Source organism: Felis catus, chromosome E1 (genome assembly GCF_018350175.1).
Source record: "Felis catus isolate Fca126 chromosome E1, F.catus_Fca126_mat1.0, whole genome shotgun sequence".
NCBI lineage: Eukaryota > Metazoa > Chordata > Mammalia > Carnivora > Felidae > Felis > Felis catus.
The window spans coordinates 46689095-46709685 of NC_058381.1; the positions used below are offsets into that span (position 1 = coordinate 46689095).

Here is a 20591-nt window from a genome sequence, read left to right on the forward strand (position 1 = left end):
GCCTCTGCTTAGCACTTCCTCATCTGTACCAAAAAGAAACACTGAAATTTCCACCCAAATTCTTTTTTTTTTTAAAGCTTATTTATTTTGAGACAGAGAGGGCGAGCATGTGTAAGTGGGGGAGGGACAGAGAGAGGAAGAGAGAATCCCAAGCAGGCTCTGCACCGAAAGCACAGAGCCTGGCGTGGGGCTCGAACCCACAAACCATGAGATTATGACCTGAGCTGAAGTCAGATGCTTAACGGACTGAGCCACCCAGGCAGCCCCACCCAACCCAAATTCTTAAAAGTTCCCTTTTCTCTCCATTTCCATCGGAGGAGGAGATGAGGGAGCCCATTTTTCATGGTTTTCTAATGACTGCACACTCTTCCTTTGAGTGAATTACCTTCATTTATATAGCCATTCCCTTACTAAAGGACGCTGGATGTGTTCAATCTTCGACTCTTAAAAATAACACTGTGACAAACACATTTTAGTAGAAACCTTTTTCCCTGTTTGGTTTATTCCCAGATACAGATTTACCAAGGCAACAGGGAGGACTTTGGTACATATTTCAGTGGGACACACACACACACACAAAACCCAAAAGTCATAAAGCAACAAGGCAAAGATACAAACAAGAGTCCTCGCCGAGACAAAATGAAGAGGAAGTAGGTGGAGCGTTCGATGCCTCAAAGAAGGTGGTAGGAGGCAGGGCGAGTATGGAAAGTCACCTCCACTGTTGGACTAATGTTAGATCGTCTATAAGCAAAATAGCTCTGGCAGATAAGCGTGTGCGGTTTTTCCATTCTGCAACTGGCAAATGTTTCCGTTTCCTTTGACGAAGAGCTCTGCTTGAATACAGAAGCCAGATAGCGTTTATCTCGGCCCTGCCTTCCAAAATACAAGTTTCGTGTGTGGTTAACATGCGATCTTGTATCTGAAATAATCACCAATTCCTGACTGTTTCCCGTAGCCACCTCCAGCCCGCTCGGGGCTTCTTTTAGAGGGCTGAGGGTGATGGCCTCCCGCTGGCCTCCCTGCCTCCAGCTTTGCCTCCGTTGAATCCATTGGCCGTTATACTCCCAGATGAATTTTCCTCCATGTCTATTCCTGCATCTGACGTCACCGAACACAAATTTTAACATAGAGCTACCAGAATTGCTTTCTCCAGGAGTTTTCAGCAGACTGGGGGCAGACACGGAGAATGTGGGAGGTTAGTGTCATAGTTTGGATTCCCTCCAAAGCAGAGCCCGAGACAAGGATTTGGGAGCAAGTAGTTTCTTTGGAAGGGGATCCCAGGAAGCACTGTGAGGGAGTGGAGAAATGACAGAAGAAAAAATCAGTGAAGTGTGTGTTTGTTGGTGAGCAGATTATCACTGGGATAACTGAGACATAAAGCCACAGGGACTACTGAAAAACTTCGGGGATGATCCCCCCTGGAGTTGTCCCCCAGATGCCAGCAGGCTGGGGAATTTACCATCAACTGCTCTCCCTTGATGCTTCAGGGTTGCCTCTGGGATGACTTCCGGCCTGCCTCACTTGTGGCCAGAAAATGTCCCCAGATGGAAACATGGAAAGTGAGTGCAGGAACCAACTGTATACCTTTGGGAGGATACATCCCCATCAGACATTTGTTCTTCCTGAGTCTGGTTGACATTAACAAAGATGGGAGGAACAAGATGAATCTTCCTAAAACATGCCTGTGCACACGTCACTGCCCTATTTCTCTCCTGCTGGAAACTCACCAAGAGCTCCCCACTACCCACATAGCTCAGCCTGAACTCCACCATTCAGCCTGCGAGTATGACCTGCATCTGCCTGGGCCGCTGGAACTTCTCTCTGCCCAGCTCCTCCACCACAGCCAGAGAGTGTGACCACTGGAGCATTTCAGGCCTTGTCTATTCTTGCACCTGTGCCTTTGTTCAGTCTGTGTCCCCAACCCGGGCTGCCCTGTCTCTCACACTGCTTGGCCCCATCCAAAGTTCCTCCACTGCAGAATCCTATCCTTCAGTGATCAACTCATCTCTTTTTAAGACCCCTTCTTTTAAAAATATTGTTTTAATGTTTATTTATTTTTGAGAGAGACAGAGAGAGAGAGCGGGGGGGGGGGGGCAGAGAGAGAGGGAGACACAGCATCCGAGGCAGGCTCTAGGCTCTGAGCTGTCAGCACAGAGTCACATGTGGGGGCTCAAACCCACAAGCCGTGAGATCATGACCTGAGCTGAAGTCAGACACTTAATTGACTGAGCCACCCAGGCGCCCCATGACCCCTTCTTATATGTCTCACCCACAGGGGACTTTGCACAGTCTTGTATCTTTCTTAAGTTTATTAATTTATTTTGAGGGAGGGGGCGCAAGTAGGGGAGAGGCAGAGAGAGAGGAGGAGAGAGAAAATCCCAAGCAGGCTCCATGCTGTCAGCACAGATCCCATGAACAAAGAGATCATAACCTGAGCTGAAGTTAAGTCGAACACTTAACCGATTGACCCACCCAGGTGCCCCATACACAGTCTTGTATTTTTGCTTTCACTTCATGAGTACATTTTCCACTTCGCAGCAATGCTGGAACCAGCAGGAATATACTAGTGTATCTCCAGTGTCCAGAAGGGCGCCTTGCACACACAGGCACCTCCTTGATCAAGGTTTGCTGATGGTAAGCACGGGGATTGGTTTTGCCCCTCTAACTGCAATGAGGGTGCAGATGGAAAGATGCACCTCTGTGTCCATCCCACTCCCCAGGGCCTGTCACTACATTGCCTGACGTCAGCTTGTTGATGGCCGTGGAAACTATAAGACTCACAGCTAATGCACGGTCCACAGGCCCCCCTCCCGGGGACTAAAGCACAGAGGAGGAGGTGGGAATGGTCTTTCTGGTTCTAGACACCAGGAGTGGCAGGAAGAGGAGCTGAACAGAAGTAGAGGGTGGGGGAAGGGCAGCCCGAGGGGTGCTAATCCCCGCTTCCTGTCTGGATTTTCCTTGACTGCTGCTCAGGGCCTATCTTAGGATGGTCACAGCTGCCGAAATAGATCTCTCCCCTCACCTGTTCTGAAGCAAAGAAGACCTTGATAACTTCCTGTCAAAAGAATGCATGCTTTGGTAATTTTTCCAGGATGTGGGACAATAATGGGGGCACTGGTGCTGAACTCCTTGGGGTTCTCCACCTCTGTAAAGCAGCGGCCAGGAATGAGGGAGCAAACGGCCACAAGGGGGGAGTCCAGGGGCCAGCCACCTGTTTCTGGCCAGGGCCCAGTCTTTTCTGTGAACTTGGTTGATGTTCGCTTCCTTGGTCTGCTCCAGAAACCACTCCCAGCCTGAAGGACGCCCCTCTGATTCAGAGTGAAACACATCCTCTGCCCTCCTCGCTCACCTGCCTCTCTCCGCCAAGTCCGCTCCTACAGAATTCTCTACGGGTCAGTCTCCCCAGCCCCTCACTCATTCACTCAACAAACACGAGCCCCCAGGCTAGGTATTGGAGGTGCACAAGGGTGAGAGGTACAGGGAGGAGCAAGATGCGATGCCCGGGGAACCGACGCAGGTTGGAGGTGGGCATCCCTCAGAGGCGACACCTCCTGGGGGAGAGCCTAACACGCCCGGAGCGCTGGGGCCGGGGAGGGACCTGCGCATGCGTGGAAGGAGAGTTTCGCGTCGCCCACGTCGCCTAGGTAACCCGCACCCGCGGAAACCAGCATGGCCTTCCGCAGCGGAGGAAGCTGGGGTCAGCTCCCATCACAGAGTGCAGCCCCGACGGTGAGGGCTGAGCCGGCCTTTGAGGTTGGCTGACTGGGGAGACGTCCCTGGAGGAAGTGGGGTGGGTGAGCCGCAGAGGAAGAGACTCAGGGAAGGGGGAGGCCGTGGGGGCGCGGGGAGAAGAACGCGGCCCCTGAGGGGTTAGGGAGGCAACTCGGGGGGTGGGGGTGTCCCGGCGGGGGGGGGGGAATGAGGGTCCCCCATCCCTTGCCCGCCTGGCCTGGCTGAGTCTCCCGCTCCCCCCAGCCCTGGGTGACCGTCCTGCAGCCGCTCGCATGGGCCGCCCCACCTCCGCCCCCACAGCCGGGCCGAGTGAAGGAAGGTGAGACTCCGGGCTCACCCGCCCGCCGTGTGCCCCACTCTGCCTCGCACATTCTCTAGGCTTCCTCGCGGCACATCCCTCCCGCGCGGTCCTGGGCTGGGCGTTGGGAGATCGGGGTGGGGGGGTGGGGGGGGTGGGGAGGAGGGTGGGTGGTGGGAAAGGCCCTGGGGCCGTGGGCAGTGGGCGACCTGGCATAGGCCCGCTGAGCTCCTCCGCCCCAGACCTGCTGGAACTGATGTTGCTGCAGAACGCGCAGATGCACCAGCTGCTGCTGAGTCGCCTGGTGGCAGCAGCGCTCCACCCAGGGCCAGCTCCGCCCCACCCCCACCCACAGGTGCGTGCGCGGGAGGTGGGCCACCAGGGCCGTTCGCCTGGCCTGCGAGTTCAAGGGTGGGGATCCATCTAGGGGTGGATCCTTGAGAAAAAGAATCAGGCAACAGTGCAGTGGACCTGGCTGGGCCCCTGTGGCATCCCTTATGTGCCAGACTCCCATGCCAGAAGCCTCCATCTGGTGGGGATCCCCAAATCCGGACCACCCAGGTCTTGTTTTCAAGGTCTCCCTGCAGGGCATCCACCACGAGAATACAGGCCCGGGAGGACAGGCACCACTGTACCCTGGGTCTGCAGGGGGCCTGATACTTATTAGGGGCTCAAGTGATATTTGTTGAACAAGTGAAAGAATAAACGAATGACCGTGAAGACAAGGCAGCTTTGGCGGTGGCTGTCACAGGGAGAGGTACAAGGGCCGAGTGCACACCTGGTTGGGGAAAGGCTCCTTGGAGGAGCAGGTTACCTTAGAACCTGCCCTTGAAAGCCAGGTAGGCTTTTGACGCTTGGAGGAGGCCAGGTTGTGTCCAGCGTCCAGGCTGGCCGGACCTGCTGCTGTTCCTCACGCCCCGTCCCTCAGGGGGTCCCAGGGATGAACACCCCACCTCCCTGATGAGGCACAGGTGGGGCCAGGGTTGGGGGCAAAGCCAGGGGCGGGTCACCGGACTGCTGACCCAGCTCTGCAGTCATACCTGGAAGCTTCCAGGCTCTGTTCAGCCACTTATTAGCTGGGTGACCTTAAATAAGTTGTTCAGCCTCTTTGAGCCTCAGTTTTCCCTCCTGAAAAATAAGAAATAAATGTCTCCAAGGTGGCTTGCTTGCATGTAGACAATGCTCCATTTTATGAGAAATTAGAGGAACAGAGGAGTGGGGGTAGGGAGAGCTGGATCTGGTATCATCATCTCTCCTCCCCCGTTCCCACAATCCCCAGGTCTACCTGGAGGGTCAACAAGAGGAATATGAGGAGGAGGAGGAGAAGCAAGTCCAGGAGGAAGGGCCTTTGGTGTTCCACCACCACTACCTCCCCTGCCCGATGCCCAGTCCGGGTCCCCTGCTACCCTGGCCAGTCCCTTTTCTTTCCCCGCCCCCACATCAGCCTTACTTGCAGGACACGTCCAGGATTCAGCACCACCCTCCTGCCTCTGGGAGAAGGGGGTCGTAAGTGAGGCTTGGGGATCTGAGCATTGCCAGGGCCCTGCTCTGGGGCTGGGCTGGAAGAGCTCACCAGGGGCTGAGGGTGGGGTGGAGATACGTGGGGGTGAGTATCTGATGGGGGGGATGTCTTTCTTTTCTCCATCTCAGGAGAGCCATCCCCCCGCCCCCACCCCCCAGTGCCACAGGGACTGTGGGTGCGGATGTACCCCCGGCTTCAGGTAGGGGCAGAGTGGGTGGGCAGTGGGGCCCAAGCCCAGGCCGGGGATGGGTCAGGAGGCCAGGAGGGCCACTTGGGGGACAGGGAGCTCCTACCACCACTACTGTAGGCAACTGGCCTGTCCCTTTCCCTTTCTTCCTTGGGGTCCAGTGAGGCAGGAAGGGAGCCAAGGCGAAGGTGCTGTTCTCTCCCCAGACTACTATGATGCTGAGAGCCTACCATGAGGACAGATGCCAGCCCTGGGACCCTGCCAGCTTCACCGCAGGGCTGGAAAGAGCCCTGGAGCCCTTACGTGCCCCTCTAGTGCCTGTGACTCTGCACCCATGCCCAGCAGCCCTTCTCCTCCCTCAGCTGCAGCCAGGCTCTCTCCCGGGTGAATCAATACACTCTTCACCCCATTGAGACTTGGACTGACCTGATATCTGCCCCGGAGCAAGAGTCCGTCTAAGCATCGTCCAGGGCTGGGAAGCCACAGGGCGTGGTCTGGGACCCAGAGCCCTCCCTCGACCTCCTCCACTCACCCCTCTCTGGGATGGCTAGGGCTGGGGGAGGTGTCGATGGCCTAATGGTGGAGCAGGTGAGGGGAGGACTGCTTTTGTTGTCCGAGGCTCTCTGAAGGCCCAGAGTGACGGGGGAGAGGCCTGGCTCAAAGGTCCTGGAGCTGAGCCAGTTCCCTTGGGCCCCACCCTCACCCCAGGAAGCTGGTTCTTGTGGCAGAAAGAAGTCAGAGCCCTGCCCCGCTCCCAGTGGGAGTGGCCTGAGGTCCCAGAGGGCCAAGAAGGAAGAGAACGTCTCTCTGCCCCACCCTCCCTCAGGAGAAGTCAGTCACTCGGGGCCCCGTGAGAATGGGTGTCTGGTGCCTGGGCTGGTCAGCAGGCGGGCACCCCAGGGTCTGGGCTGGCTGGCGCTCTAGAAGGCCCCTGTGAATGAGTGGGCGGAGGGAGACTTAGGAGACATTTGGAGAGAGAAGTCTGGGCCTGGTGGGTACCCTTCCCAGCTGCTGAGTTCTATCCCAGGAGAAGACACTGAGGCCCAGGGTTAAGTCCAGGTATTTATATTTAGACTAGAAGAGGAAATGGTCCCAAAGTCCTCTGCTGCTCCTTAGAGTCCTGCAGCCAGGGCTGGACCACAACCCTGAGGAGCCACGCTGACTTCCAGTGGCTGCCGTGGTGGTGACCGTGCCACTCATGTAGGCTGTGCCCAGTAGGCCCGACTCAGGCCCCTTTAAGCACCTTGTACCCTGTAGGCGCCCATCTGCCTCTGGCGCCAATGCTGGCCGAAGACAAAGCACAGGAGGATAGATGTCACAAACAGGAACAGCAGCACGGACACCACTGTGATGATGACGACCATCTGGTTGTCTGGCATGGGCTCTGGGGAGGCAGGAGGGGGCAGCGGTCTTAGAAGTCTTCCGGTCCCAGGTGCTAGGGCCCCAGAGGTGTGCTTGTCACCCACCCGGCCCTCCCCCATCTTGCAGTCACCCGTGTTGCAGACGTGAGCGGCTAATGGTGTAATACCTAGGGGAAAGGTGGGCCAGGGTCCAGGCTACCAGCCAGCCCTCTGCGAGACTATGAGGGCAGATGTCCCCCAGCACATGGTTGCTGGACACCATGGCCTGGACAGTGGCATGGTCCAGACCAAGCCCTTCCCTGGCCAGAACTGAGTGAGCTTCTACCAAACTCTGAAGACAGGGAACACCTTGGCCATCAAGGGTCACAGAATGGCAGAGCTCCAGGGGATCTTAGGGCCAAATCTCTAAATGTAGACAGGGGCCATGGCCAGAGAGAGGAGGTTGACTTGGTCAAGGTCACACTGGTCACTAATGGTCAAGCAACTAGTTGGGGTCCAAACTGGGCACATGGAGAGAGCTTCGGGGAAGACAGAGAGCAAGAGGGAACCCCCTGGGATTAAGTGTGGGGTCCCTGGGCGGCTGGCCCCTGAGCTGGCAGAGAACGTGGTGAAGGTTTTTTCTTCCCCTAAGGAATGGGAGATGAATGCTCCCTCCCACCCCCTCCTTCTGGGGACTCTCCCTCACCATAGACCTTGAGCGTCTGGGGCTCTGAGACACCGTGAATGATGTCCCCACCAAGAGACCGCAGGTCCAGGTCTGCCCGGCAGGAGAAGTTGTGGCGGCCGTCTTCCTTGTGAGCTGTGGCGTTATGTGTGACTGTGGCCTCTTGGGGGGCAAGTGCCATCGTCCTAAAGGTCTTGTTGTGCATGGCCTCCTTGCCACGGAGCAGGGTGAGAGTGAGGCTCTCAAGAGGTGCCACATTGGGCACCCAGCACTCGATGGTGAAGGATCCCCCCACAGCCACCCGAGTGGGCTTCAGCTTCAGCAGCACTTCCTTTGGAGGGTCTGTGGGGAAGAAAGAGCGGGGGGTTCTGGTCAGAATGGGGGTGCTGTCCCAGCAGGCCCCACCCAGCCAGGCCCAGCCCCTGGCACCGTAGTGTTATCAGGTCCTTGGCTGGATTTGGGAAAGCGGGCTGGGGCCTGGTCTGCTCTAGAGTGTAAAGAGAGGAAGAAGGAAACACTTCAGGGTGAAGGACATACTGGGTGGTAGTTTTACCAACATGATATTTTCTGGAATGGTCAAGAATGGAGGTGGTCAGGTGTCTACAAAGAGGAGGTCCAGAAAGTGTACGGCCAACTAGAAATAAAAAATTTGGATCGGTCTCCTCCAGAAATCACACACAGATTTCCACATTAAACAGCTGGATGATTATATTGGGACTTAGAAGGGAGTGTTCGTTAGATCAGGACCGCGCGTTGTGGGGTCCTCACTTAAGAGGCAGGGACTGGAGTCAGACCTGCCTTGCTTCTCCAGGATCAGATTCATAGCCGCCTCCATCCCTTATCTATTAAACAGGGCCCTCAGTGGTACCCTGGCTTCTCTTGTGAACTAGAATACCTTGCCCCAGTCACCCCAGGATAATAGGCTGGATTTAGGACATCTTTCTATTCACTTGATCCATTGATGTTGGTCATGGGAAAGACCCAAGCCACACTCTTGGTGCCGAGATGTGGAGGGAATCCTGGCCTGTGGGCAGGTCTCCATGGCCCACATGCAGGTGTGTGTGTGTGTGTGTGTGTGTGATGGTCACACATCTTCCAGGGGCCCCCAGGAATATAAAAGCCCCAGGGGGTGCCTTAACCTTCCCTCCGTGAAGGGCAGGGGCGACTGGAGAGCACGCTGGCCTTTCTTTTGGTGCCCCACTACTCGTCATGGGGTGGGGGGTGTCCACTGCTACCGAGCGGGGAGGAGACTGCGGGCCCTGCCTGGGAAATGACTTTTAGATTTGTGCAGACCTTGCTTAGATTGTCCTCTGAGCAAGCCCCAGACCTGGGGTTGCCAGCAGGCTCAAGGAGGCCAGTGAAGGGTGTGAGCAGATTCTGAGCCCAAGGTGGGGGGTCCTGTTCCTTGTCACCCCAGGAGCCCAGGGAGGTGGGAACCATATCTAGTGGCCGAGAGCAGTAACAGAGTAGCTTGGCAGACACGCAGCCGACACAGGCTCAGCCCGCGGGAAGGAGGGTCCGTGTGGCACTCACAGAACACGCTGACGTTGAGACTCTTTAACGTCTGCTTCCTGAAGCAGGTGAAGTAGCAGTAGATGATTGTGTCCTGGGAGACATTGGAGACCAAGTACTGCTTCCACTGAGTTCCATTGGCCACCAGCCTCTTGGTTAGAGTGGTTTCCAGGCCACTGGTGTCAGGCAGGGCACAGCTGGTACTACAGTTGATCAACGTGGACCCTCCGGGCTCCACCACCAGCTGCTCTGGATACATGTGTACCTCAAACGTCTCACCAGACCCTGGAAGACCAGAAATACGGGGCAGCAAATGTCTCTGCTGCCCTGCACCATGGAACTGCCCACCACGGGCTGTCTGATCAAGGGACAGGTGCCCAGGAAGAACGTCCAGAGACGGCCCCTCTGCTACTCTCCCCTTGTTCAGGCCTTATTTATTACCTCACCTCTAGACAGAGGTCTCCCTGCTGCCCCAGCTGTCTCCCTGCCTCTGGTTACTCTTCCTCCAGCCCATCACCTTCAAATTAGTCTTCTCCATCTCCATTCTTCTTACATCTTCCATCACCATGGGGAGGGATCCTATTTGACCTTCAAAGCCCAGCCCAAATGTCCCCTTCTCCATGAAGGCCTCTCAGAACTGGAGGTGGACTGTGTCCTCTTGGCCCCTGTGGCCATGGGTTTAACCCTCTCTCTTTTCTTCTGCAAATGCTTTTTGAATAGCTGTTCTGTGCCAGGTGCCATTCTAGGCTCTGGTGACATGGCAGTGACCAAAGCAGAACAAACCCTGCCCTTGCAGAGCTCACATTATAGTGAAGGAGACAGACGATAATCAGCAAGTGAAATAGCCAGCCTGCCGGGTGGTGACAAGTGCCCAGGGAAGGAGAGAGGGGGCAGGTGGAGCCGTCATTTTAATAGTCAGCACAGGCCTCACCAAGATATCCAGCAAAGACCTGGAGGGGCTGGGGGTGAGCCCTGCAGCTATCTGGGGAGGGGGAGTGTTTCCAGCACTAAGACCCCAGGTCAAGGGCATGCTTGGTATGCTTGAGGAATGGCAAGATCGGGATGCCTGGAGCTCAGCAAGGAGGAAGGCAGGGGGAGAGGAGTTTAGAAAGGTAATTGCAAATGATTTATATTCATGCTGACTCTCCCTTAGATGTTCTGGAGCTTCTGGAAGGCAGGGCCCAGATTTTTCAGGTTTCTCTTAGTGCTTAGCACAATGCCCTGTGTATGGCAGGCATTCGGGAAGTATTTGATGCATAAAGATTGAGTCCCCAGTGCTCACCTCCCACTCAGTGATGGCCAGAAGGTCCTTGGTCCCAACCAACTGGGCCTGCCCTGTGCTCCCACAGCGCCAGCAGCATGTCCCCACTGAGCCCTCAGCTGGTGGCATATAACGAAATGACAAGAAAGGAGCTTTGCAGGTAGACAGAGCTGGATTCAAATCCTGAGTTTGCCAGGTACCAGCTGTGTGACCCTGGGCAAGGTGCTTTCTCTCTCTGAACCTGTTTCTTCATCTGTCAAATGGGCTAGTAATCCCCTTCCTGCAGGGTTGTGGTGAAAGCTCAGTGAGATAGTACTTGAAAAAGCGCCTGGCAGGTTGTCCAAAACAGAGTGCTCAGCACATGACAGCGTTTTCCTTCAAGTCCCCTGACCCCCTGGAAGATGTGTGGGTTTCCCTTCTGTAGGCCGTAGTCAAAAGGCAATGCCCTCTGCTGCCCCCTGCTGTCTCGAAGCCACATCTGAGGAACAGCTGGGGCATTCCCTCACCTTTCCTTGAACCCCAGCAACCCCTTCCACCTCAGGCCCCCGTGCAGCCCACCATCCGGCCTCCATGACCTGCCACAGGCCACGAAGCTGTGTCCAAAAGGCTAGCTTTTCTTTCTTCGCCCCCAGGATCATGGAGAAGCCAGGCTGGCACGGCATCCTGTACCCATGGTGGCTGCCACTGTGTTCAAAGCCTCAGTGACTTCAGGACCAGGACCCCCTCCCACGCCTGAAGCCAGGGGAGCAGGGGCCCACCCTCTGGGCTGGCGTGCGCCAAGTCGGGAACCCCAGGCACCTGCTCACCTGGGCAGCAGAACAGGGCGAGAAGGGCGGCGGGCAGGCCCCAGCAACCAAAAGGGGACATCTTGAGCGGCATCCACAGGCTCACGGTGAACAGCTGAGGGCTGCCTGGAGAGAGATGGTGGGCCCAGGTCAGGGAGTGGTGGCCTGGAGCTGCAGCCCGGAACTCTAGCCTTCTATGTGCTGGTGACCACATTTCCTCTCATTATCTGAGAGGTTCTCGGGAAGTCACTTGGAAGGCTGGCTCTCAGAGCTCCAGGCCTTCAAGAACACAGGCAGAGGAAGCTGGGTTGTAGCCGATAAGCCGGGATACAACCTGGCCGCCTGCCATGCTGCTGTGCAGGGGGCAGGGCGAGCGACAGCTGCGCGTGTCTGTGAGGGACGTGAGTGTGCATGGGGCTCGGTGCACTGTGGGTGCATAGAGGTCAGTGATGCCTATAAGCCCCAGACCTGGGAACCCCAAATCCCAAGGACACGTTGTCCAGTTCCCCTCTGCGAAGACAGTATTCAAAGTCAGGCCGGTCCAGGACATGCAGTCTCCACAGCAAAGTGGGCAGGGAGCCAGACTTCTTTAAGGAGACCTGGGCAGGAACTGGAGGCACTCCAGTGGACCCAGCACAGCTACTTAAACCTCAACACCCAACCACTTGCAACCTTGACCTGTCCTGACTCAGCCGATAGGGACAATTTGAGGGGAAGGGCTCCCACAACCGTCCCCAGCAGCCCAGACACAGAGGTAAGGGGGGTCAGTCTGGCTGTAGCCCAAACCCCAGCCTCTATTTCCAGGGCCGGGTTTATTGTGTCTCCCCCAGCCCTTCCAGGCAGGGAGCCTTGGTCTGGGGATGGGGGGCTCAGGGCCTGAGGCACTGCCGTGCATTTCTAGGGAGGCCTTATCACCTACTGAGGGAATCTCCAGAAGCAGGAGTCCCTGGGGCCAGCAGGGCCTGGGAGAGGCAGGAGAGGAGCAGGTCTCCTTGCTTTATCAGGGGCGCGCCAGCGTTTTCAGGGCTCGGGCCAAACTCCATTCCTGGGTTGCGAGTGTGAAGTCGTGCCTTTCTCTTTGGCCACTGAGGCCAAAGGCTGTCACCACCACGTGTGGTGGGCAAGTGCCGCTTGTCAGCCCGGACCTGGGCACGTCCCTGGACAGCACTGCTTCGGAGTGATGCCGAGGGAAGATGCAGAAAAGAGCAAGCCGTGACCCCAGCCCGGGATCTGGTCCGTGCGGCTGCAGGAAACACTCCCCCGAACCCTCGGGGAGGCTGAGGGTGCGGCCCTGGGGCTCAGACAGCGGGCGCTGCTGTGCGGAGACTCTGTGGTCTCCACCGGGTCAGAAGAATGATGATGATGAGAGCAATAACGACAAAAATAATAACAAAAGTAATGCCATAGTGAGCGTTTACTGACTGCTGATCAGCACCATCATAAGGGCTCTACAAACATTAACTAATCAATGCCCCAATTCCACGAGGCAGGTACTATTACCGTCCCCATCTTAGCGATGGGGAAACTGAGGCAGAGAGTGATTAACTGACGTGGCCAACGTCACATACCTAGGGGAGCGCGAAGTCTATATGAGTGAAAGGAGCTGTGGTGATGCCAAAGCCCACAGGGCAGGGGCAAGAGAAGGATGCTTAGACACTTCATCCCCAGGAGACCCTTGGGAGGGGAATGCAAGACAGCAGGAGGCCAGAGGAAATTTCTGGGGTCTTCTCTGCCATGCCAGGCTGGGGGAGGAGGGTGGCTCATGCCCAGGGAGCTCCAGACAGCTTCTGGAAGGGTCTGTGGCTGTGAATCCCAACCACACATGCTGCTGGGCCAGCCTGACTCTATCCCCACAGGGGTGAAGCTCCTGGGGCCCATAGGTTCTGCTCTAAGCCTGTCAGCCCCTGTTCCCACCTACCACTTCCTCTTTGCTCGCTCTCTCTCTCTTGCCCTGGGCAGGCCCTCCTTGCCTGGGGCGCACCAGGCCCACGAACATGGCCGTGTTAGACGTGTATCGTCTCTGATAGCTTACACATCAACTTTCTTTCCCTCCCCACTGGCCTCCCACCCACGGGGGCTGAAGCTGAATGTCACATACTGCTGTTCTACCGCAGACGGGCCTGGCAAACGGTTGATGGTGGATGGACGGATGAGTAAATGAATGGAAGAAATAGTTTGTCTTCGTGTACAACCCAGGCAAGATTGGATGGGGGTCTGACAGCTCTGCCGACCCCGAGGCCACGGAGCTGGGCTGAACACATAACAAGGCCAGCCAGGGCCCCTTACTCCCCAAAGATGGGCACCCAGAGTTAGGCCTGGGCGGTGTTTCTCCCGGGACTCTGAACTAGAACTGGTGGAAACGAGCCCTTCCCTTTCTGATCCTAACAGTACGCACCCAAGAGCCAGCGGCCGTCTGTGCTTGTGCCCTGGCAAGCGAAGAAGCTGGTAGAAAGGAACTCCACTCAGCAGTGGAGGGAAAGTGACCCAGAATTGTCCCAGGTCACGTGCTGGCTGTGGGGTGGACTCTGGCCGGAAGTGAGTTGGGTTGAGGGCTCACGATGATTCTGTGTGGCAAAAATGAAAGAGCTTTTCAGACCCTTCAAACCTGCCCATTGGAGTCCAGGGCTGGCTACGGGTCCTTGCACAGGGAGTTATTTTGAGCCCTGTTCTGCCTCACAGAACTTTCCGGACAGAATGGGAGGGTGGGGTGGGAGGGAGGGTGCTCTACTTGCATGAGGCCTGGAGGTCTTCTGGGAGAGAGAATAAAGTGGTTTCGGGGGCCTGATGATCAGACCCTAGAAGGCCATGATGGATGCTTTCAAACAAAGAAGGAAGACCAAAGCTTCCTGATGCCAAGAAGTTGCCCATGGACAAAAGGAAACCGACCATGATGTAGATGAGAGAAGAAATTCCAGTGTTCCGTCTCAAAACACTGTTCCACCACCAAATACTCCCTGGCTTATTCTTTTTTTTTTTTTTTTTTTTTAATTTTTTTTTTTCAACGTTTATTTTTGGGACAGAGAGAGACAGAGCCTGAACGGGGGAGGGGCAGAGCGAGAGGGAGACACAGAATCGGAAACAGGCTCCAGGCTCTGAGCCACCAGCCCAGAGCCCGACGCGGGGCTCAAACTCACGGACCGCGAGATCTTGACCTGGCTGAAGTCGACGCTTAACCGACTGCGCCACCCAGGCGCCCCTCCCTGGCTTATTCTTTAGGGTCTCTGAGTTCTCCGATGAAGGGGACAATGAAGCTGGAAGAGTTAAGATGCTCCAGAAGATTCAAGAGGATTGGAGGGGAGGGGAGGTTGGAGCGTTAGTTTGGGAAGCGAACTCATCTCTCCACAGGGCTTTGGAAGGCTTCTGTCTTGACTGGGTCTTATTCCAGTGACTTCTCCTGTGTTCCCAGCAAAACGGTCTTTCAAGAACCAAGGTGAGATAAAGACACGATAAACAAAGCCTGAGAGAGTTTACCCCCAAGATACTCCACTAGAGGAACTTTTAAAGATGTGCGTCCAGGAGAAGGAAAAATGATTACAGGACCGTTTTCTATGCAAGAAGGAAGCATGAGAAAACAAAAGTGTAAATGAATATGTAACTCCAGACAACCACTGTCTGCAGTAACAATATTTACAGTATTTAATTTGAGAAGTCTTAAAATGTTCAAAAGTAAAATACTGGGCAATAATACTTAAAAGAGGATTGTGGTTCAAGCTTTCTAAACTCTGTGTTGTTTAGGAGGGAGGATATACTTTAAGTTATAGAAGCAGGGTGAAGTTGTAAGAAAAACCAACAGAGATAGGGTATTTAAGTTCGAAACCACTAGAGAAGCTTAAAACGGCATGAAAACAACCTTTAATCAAAAGAATTAAAGGAGAAAAACATGGAAAAGGAGGGGCAAGCATAAATTTTTAAAAAGATGGTATTCCAAAGTCCAAATTTATAATAATCACAATAAAGATGAAACATTTAATGATAGTTGAATAAATTGTCAGATCGATTTTTTTTTTTTAATCCTTGCTATGTGGTGGTGTCAGAAGAATTTGGTGGTCTCAGTCGGAAGAGCATGTGACTCTTGATCTCAGGGTCATGAGTTTGAGCCCCGCGTCGGGCTGACAGCTCGGAGCCTGGAGCCTGCTTCGGATTCTGTGTCTCCCTCGCTCTCTGCCCCTCCCCCCGCTCATGCTCTGTCTCTCTCTCTCTCTCTCTGTGTCAAAAATAAATAAACATTAAAAAAAAATCAAAAAATAAAAATAAAATCTTAAAAAAAATTTTTTTTTTCAAGTCCTTGCCCTGTGTTAATCTATTCCTGGCTGGTGTCTGGACTGAATGCAAGGACAAAGCCTTGTATTCATAAATCAGGCACAACAGAAGGGCCGGGAAAAGGAATAGTTCATGGACCTGTTATCTCGACAAATCTGCAAACTTTGAATGTGATTCAGGGCCATGCCCTTGGAAACGAGATTTGATGTGACTAGCACACAGGCATGACCTGGGTCATGATTCCCTCTGATGTCCTGCAGACATGTTGTCCTGCACACACAGCTCAGTTCTGAGTCATTTTAGCTTCTGGACAGCTTAAAGGCAGAGGGTGCCTGTGCATCTGTCAGATGTAGGTCAGAGGTGTTGGACTGAGAAAATGGATAAGGCAGGCACAGTAACCCTGATAACAGGAAGCAGAAAGGGAGGGACTTTCCAAGTTGGAAAGAGGGTTCGGAAGACAATAACCACTTCTGCCCTCCCCTGCTTAGATTTCTGGTGATACACCCTGTCACAGGGGTACTTCCCTCTGTTTTTCTCTCAGCAAAACTTGACGTCTGATTACTAAGAGAAGGGAGAAGAAAAGGGAAACTGACATTTCGTTGACCTGTATTCCCTGCTAGGGACTGAGCTGAGGTGTTAATACGTTGTTTTATTTAATTATCATACCAGATCCATACAAATAAGGAACCATTCTGATGATGCATTTGAGAAAGCAGGGGCTTGGGTGGATTAATAATGTGCCCAGCTCACGGAAGTATGAGGTGATAGAGCAAGAAGAAAACTGAGGAAAGATCAGTGGTTGCCAGGGGTAGGGGAGGAGGGACGGGTGAAGAGGCAGACAACAGAGGATTTTTAGAGCATTGGAACTACTCTGTGTGAACTATGATACGGACACGTGCCATGATACATTTGTCTAAACCCATGATGGGGCGCCTGGGTGGCTCAGTCTGTAAGTGTCTGACGTCAGCTCAGGTCATGATCTCGCAGTTCGTGAGTTCGAGCCCCACTCGAACTGTGCTGACAGCTGGGAGCCTGGAGCCTGCTTCAGATTCTGTGTTTTCCTCTCTCTCTGCCGCTCGCTTGCAATCTGTCTGTCTGTCTCTCTCTCTCAAAGATAAACATTTAAAAAAATGTAAACCCATGAATGCACAATGACACGTCCATGCAGGTTCACTGAATGTAACAGATGTACCAATCCGGTGGGGGAGGTTGACAACAGGGCAGACTGTGCACGTGTGGGGGCGGTTTTGTTTTGCGGTGAAGATAAAGCTACTCTAAAACAAAACGAAACAAAACAAAACAAAAACACAAAAACAAAAACAAAAAAGCCAATTTTTAAAAATAGCTCAAATGCACTACCTCAGAAGAGAAACTTCCGGGTTAGGGTTCTTGCCAGTCTGTTGAAAAGGCAGGTTTTAAAACTCCACTCTTATTCAGCAGGGTTTAATGGAAGCCATGGACTCAGTTATTCCTAAATTCTCATCTCAGATTAGATTTTTAAAACATGAAAACACAAACCCCACTTCTCTGTTGTTTATGAGTCACACCTTAGGCGTTAAGAGTATGGAATGGTTGCAAAGTCAGAGAATGGGGAAAAATACACGTGGCAAACACTACCCACAAGAAAAATGGGACATCTCTGTTCATAGTAGAGAAAGAGAACTTCTGCAACAAAAATGTTTCTTAGGGATAGCGTTAGGATACGCCTGCTCAATGTTTCCCAGAAGCGGGAGAGAAGTTCCCTAAGATGCAGCCCTCAAGCAGTGAAGGATAGGAGCTGGTGGATACGAAGAGTTCCAGTGTCTTCCTTTTCCTTGGGCAATTCTGGGAAGCATCTAGCAGGCTTATCAGAGGTCCCAACAGTCAAGCTCCCGTGGCCTTCAGCCGTGACATCAGTCAAGCTCCGGTAATTGGCTTTTCTTCCTTCCCTTCTCAGTCACCCTGCCCTCCTTTCTGGAATCACCTCTCTAATAACCTACCTGAACCCAAGTCTCTGTTCCAGGCTCTGCTTTTAAAGGAGCTCAAACTAAACACTCAGGGTGCCTGAGTGGCTCAGTTGGTCAAGTGTCTGACCCTTGATTTTGGCTCAGGTCATGATCCCAGGGTTGTGGGATCGAGCCCTGCATCAGGGGGCTCAATGTGGAGCCTGCTTAAGATTCTCTCTCTCTCTCTCTCTCGCTCTCTCTCTTTCTCTCTCCCTTTGCTCCTCTCCCCCTCTCACATGCTCTCTCTCTAAAATAAAATAAAATTGGGGCGCCTGGGTGGCGCAGTCGGTTAAGCGTCCGACTTCAGCCAGGTCACAATCTCGCAGTCCGTGAGTTCGAGCCCCGCGTCGGGCTCTGGGCTGATGGCTCGGAGCCTGGAGCCTGTTTCCGATTCTATGTCTCCCTCTCTCTCTGCCCCTCCCCCGTTCATGCTCTGTCGCTCTCTGTCCCAAAAATAAAAAATAAAAAATAAAAAAACGTTGAAAAAAAATAAACTCTACTTAAAAAAAAAAAAATAAAATAATAATAAAGGAGCTCAAACTAAAAATTTACACTAACGGATTTAAGAAGAAAAACACATGATCATCTCAACAGATCCAGGGGGGGAAAATGATGAGATTCAGTACACTTTCATGAAAAAGACCTTAGCAGATTAGAAGGAAATTTTCTTAACCTGATAAAGAGAACTTACAAAAAGCTTATGTATATATTATTTTTAATAAGTAAATCTTAGGAGTATTTCCTTTATATTTTTTTAAAGTTTATTTTGAGACAGAGAGCAAGAGAGAGGGGCAAAAAGAGGGACAGGCAGGATCCCAAGCAGGCTTTACGCTATCAGTGAGGAGCCTGATGTGGGGCTCAAACTCATGAACCGTGAGATATGACCTGAGCCGAGATCAAGGGTTGGATGCTTAACTGACTGAGCCCCCAGGTGCCCCAGGAACATTTCCTTTAAAAGCAGGAACCAAACGAGGATGCCTACTGTCTCTGTTGGTATTTAGCAGCACCAGAGGTCCTGGACAGAGCAGTAAGGCCAGAAAAAGAAATTAAAGTCCTAAGGATGAAAAAAAAAAAGAACAAAACTGTCAGTATTTTCATATGATATGGTAGCCTGGGTAGTAAATCCAAAAGAATGATCAGAAAAGTGATTCAAAATAAGAAGGGATTGGAGTCTCTGGGTGGCTCAGTTGGTTAGGCGTCCGACTCTTGATTTCAGTTCAGGTCATGATCTCACAGTCCGTAGGTTCAAGCCCAGAGTTGGGCTCTGTTCTGACGGCACTGAGCTTACTTGGGATTCTCTCTCTTTCCCATTCTCTCTGCCCCTCCCCTATTCTCTCTCTCTCTCTCTCTCTCTCTCAAAAATAAATAAATAAACATTAAAAAAATAATAAGGGATTTCAGCAAGGCAACTAGCTATCAGGTCAATGTCCAAAAATAAGTTGCTTTTATGTGTATCAGTAACGTACAAAAGTAGAATTAAAAAACCACATCATTTATAGTAGCAGAAAAAGGGGAATAAACTAGCAAAATATGTATAAGACCTACAGTAAGAAGTTACAAAAGAGATTCATCATGAACCCCAGATGCAATCCCCGGAGGAAGGGGACCATCCCTTTCTCCATGCATCAGCTCCGAGCACAGTGCCCTTGGCTAGAGCCATACCCACGTGGTCAAAAAGGCAGCCCCCTGCTTCTAAATCGGCCAAGCGATGACAGCAGGAAAGAGGAGGACAATAATAGGAAACGGCACAGAAGCAGGGTCAGTAAACTCTTGAACTCAGAGACCGCAAGGGGAGCTTCCCCGGCAGGGAACTTCGCCCAGAAGGAACTCTGGGGACCCGGGAGGGCGCCGGGGTAGGCCTTCCCCTCAGTCCAGGGGAATCAGGCCAGAGAGGGGAGGGGACTACAAGTCAGGCCTGGACCCTCCGACCCGGGCTCCCAGGAGGGAAGGAGAAGTGTGACGTTACCTGTCCTCTGCTAAACGGAGGAATGTTCCAGGAAAGTAGGGCGGCCTGGGGTCTGGAGCCTGGAGACGTGAGAGAGGCCGAGGTGCTCAGGCCCTGTGGTTCTGCCTCTGTGAATTCAGACCTCCCCTTCCCGCGGCACTCACGAGTCACGTGCTTCCTGTGATGGGTTCCCACCTCAGACTAACCTCCTGTCGGCCGCTCCCTCTTCTTCTTTTTTTGTTTTTAATTTTGTTAATGTTTTATTTAAGATGGAGCGCGAGTGGGGGAGGGGCAGAGAGAGGGAGGGAGATCCGGAATCCGAAGCAGGCTGCAGGCTCCAGGCTCTGCGATGTCAGTGCAGAGCCCCGATGCGGGGCTCGAACCAGCCAACTGTGCGATCATGACCCAAGCTGAAGTCGGAGGCTTAACTGACTGAGCCGCCCAGGCGCCCCTCCCTCTTCTTTTAAATGGTGACAACATTTACGCGCCAGAAGATTTACCGCGGTCACTATTTTAGCAGACAGTTCTGTGGCGTTCAGTACATTCACATTGTTGTGCGGCCATCGCCAACATCCATCCATTTCCGGAACTTTATCATCTTCCCAAACGGAAACCCTGTCCCATGAAACACTAACTTCACCACCCTGCCCCCCCCCCCCCCCCCCCCCGCGTCCCCCCAACCAGGCTCTGGCAACCACCGTTCTACTTTCTGTCCGTACAAATTCGATTATTCTAGGAACCGCATATGAATAGGATTGTACAGTATTTGTCCTTTGGTCACGGGGTTACTTCACTTAGCGTGACGTCCTCGAGGTTCATCCATGTCGTGGCATGTGTCAGAATTCACTTCCTTTTAGAATTCTTTTTAATGTTTATTTACTTTTTGAGAGAGCGAGACAGAGACAGAGTGTGAGCAGGGGAGGGGCAGACAGAGAGAGGGAGACACAGAATCGGAAGCAGGCTCCGGGCTCCGAGCTGTCAGCCCAGAGCCCGTCGCGGGGCTCGAACTCACGAACCGTGGGATCATGACCTGAGCTGAAGTCGGACGCTTACCAACTGAGCCACCCAGGTTGAGCAAC

General features: G+C 53.3%; 2 protein-coding genes and 1 long non-coding RNA gene across 11 annotated transcripts; 1 reads left to right on the top strand and 2 right to left on the bottom strand.

Moving 5' to 3' along the window:
- Positions 1–483: 483 nt before the first annotated feature.
- LOC109494415 lies at positions 484–3482 on the bottom strand. Its single transcript, XR_006589485.1, has 2 exons — positions 3350–3482; positions 484–1287 (listed from the first exon to the last, which is right to left on the bottom strand). It is a non-coding gene; the product is annotated as an uncharacterized LOC109494415 (long non-coding RNA).
- PRR29 (proline rich 29) lies at positions 2455–6152 on the top strand. 9 transcript variants are annotated; one of them, XM_045044502.1, is made up of 7 exons: positions 2455–2634; positions 3280–3392; positions 3976–4051; positions 4273–4385; positions 5310–5536; positions 5681–5751; positions 5901–6152. In XM_045044502.1, exons 4-7 carry the CDS (start codon positions 4287–4289, stop codon positions 5972–5974), a joined length of 471 nt encoding a protein of 156 aa, XP_044900437.1. In that variant the 5' UTR covers positions 2455–2634; positions 3280–3392; positions 3976–4051; positions 4273–4286; the 3' UTR covers positions 5975–6152. The 9 variants fall into 9 exon arrangements, with proteins under 9 accessions (XP_044900437.1, XP_044900436.1, XP_023099395.2 ...); XM_045044501.1 differs by lacking the exon at positions 2455–2634 and adding an exon at positions 2689–3078; XM_023243627.2 differs by lacking the exons at positions 2455–2634; positions 3280–3392 and adding an exon at positions 3603–3729 and having other exon boundaries at positions 4249–4385.
- A 636-nt stretch (positions 6153–6788) lies between these two features.
- On the bottom strand, positions 6789–11590 carry ICAM2 (intercellular adhesion molecule 2). The gene is made up of 4 exons (XM_019818106.3): positions 11344–11590; positions 9298–9561; positions 7786–8106; positions 6789–7123 (listed from the first exon to the last, which is right to left on the bottom strand). Exons 1-4 carry the CDS (start codon positions 11534–11536, stop codon positions 6975–6977), a joined length of 927 nt encoding a protein of 308 aa, XP_019673665.2. The 5' UTR covers positions 11537–11590; the 3' UTR covers positions 6789–6974.
- Between the last annotated feature and the right edge of the window lie 9001 nt (positions 11591–20591).

Bases quoted from the DNA above. Each gene is read 5' to 3' on its own strand.
- PRR29 (XM_023243626.2), top strand. From the start codon at position 3,670: ATGGCCTTCCGCAGCGGAGGAAGCTGGGGTCAGCTCCCATCACAGAGT. The intron at 4,052-4,248 runs GTGAGACTCCGG...GACCTGGCATAG, and splicing joins GCCGGGCCGAGTGAAGGAAG to GCCCGCTGAGCTCCTCCGCC. The intron at 5,752-5,900 runs GTAGGGGCAGAG...CTTGGGGTCCAG, and splicing joins GGATGTACCCCCGGCTTCAG to TGAGGCAGGAAGGGAGCCAA.
- ICAM2 (XM_019818106.3), bottom strand. From the start codon at position 11,536: ATGTGGTCACCAGCACATAGAAGGCTAGAGTTCCGGGCTGCAGCTCCA. The intron at 9,562-11,343 runs GTGAGCAGGTGC...CTGGTCTTCCAG, and splicing joins CGCCCTGTTCTGCTGCCCAG to GGTCTGGTGAGACGTTTGAG. The intron at 8,107-9,297 runs GTGAGTGCCACA...TCTTCCCCACAG, and splicing joins TCTCAACGTCAGCGTGTTCT to ACCCTCCAAAGGAAGTGCTG.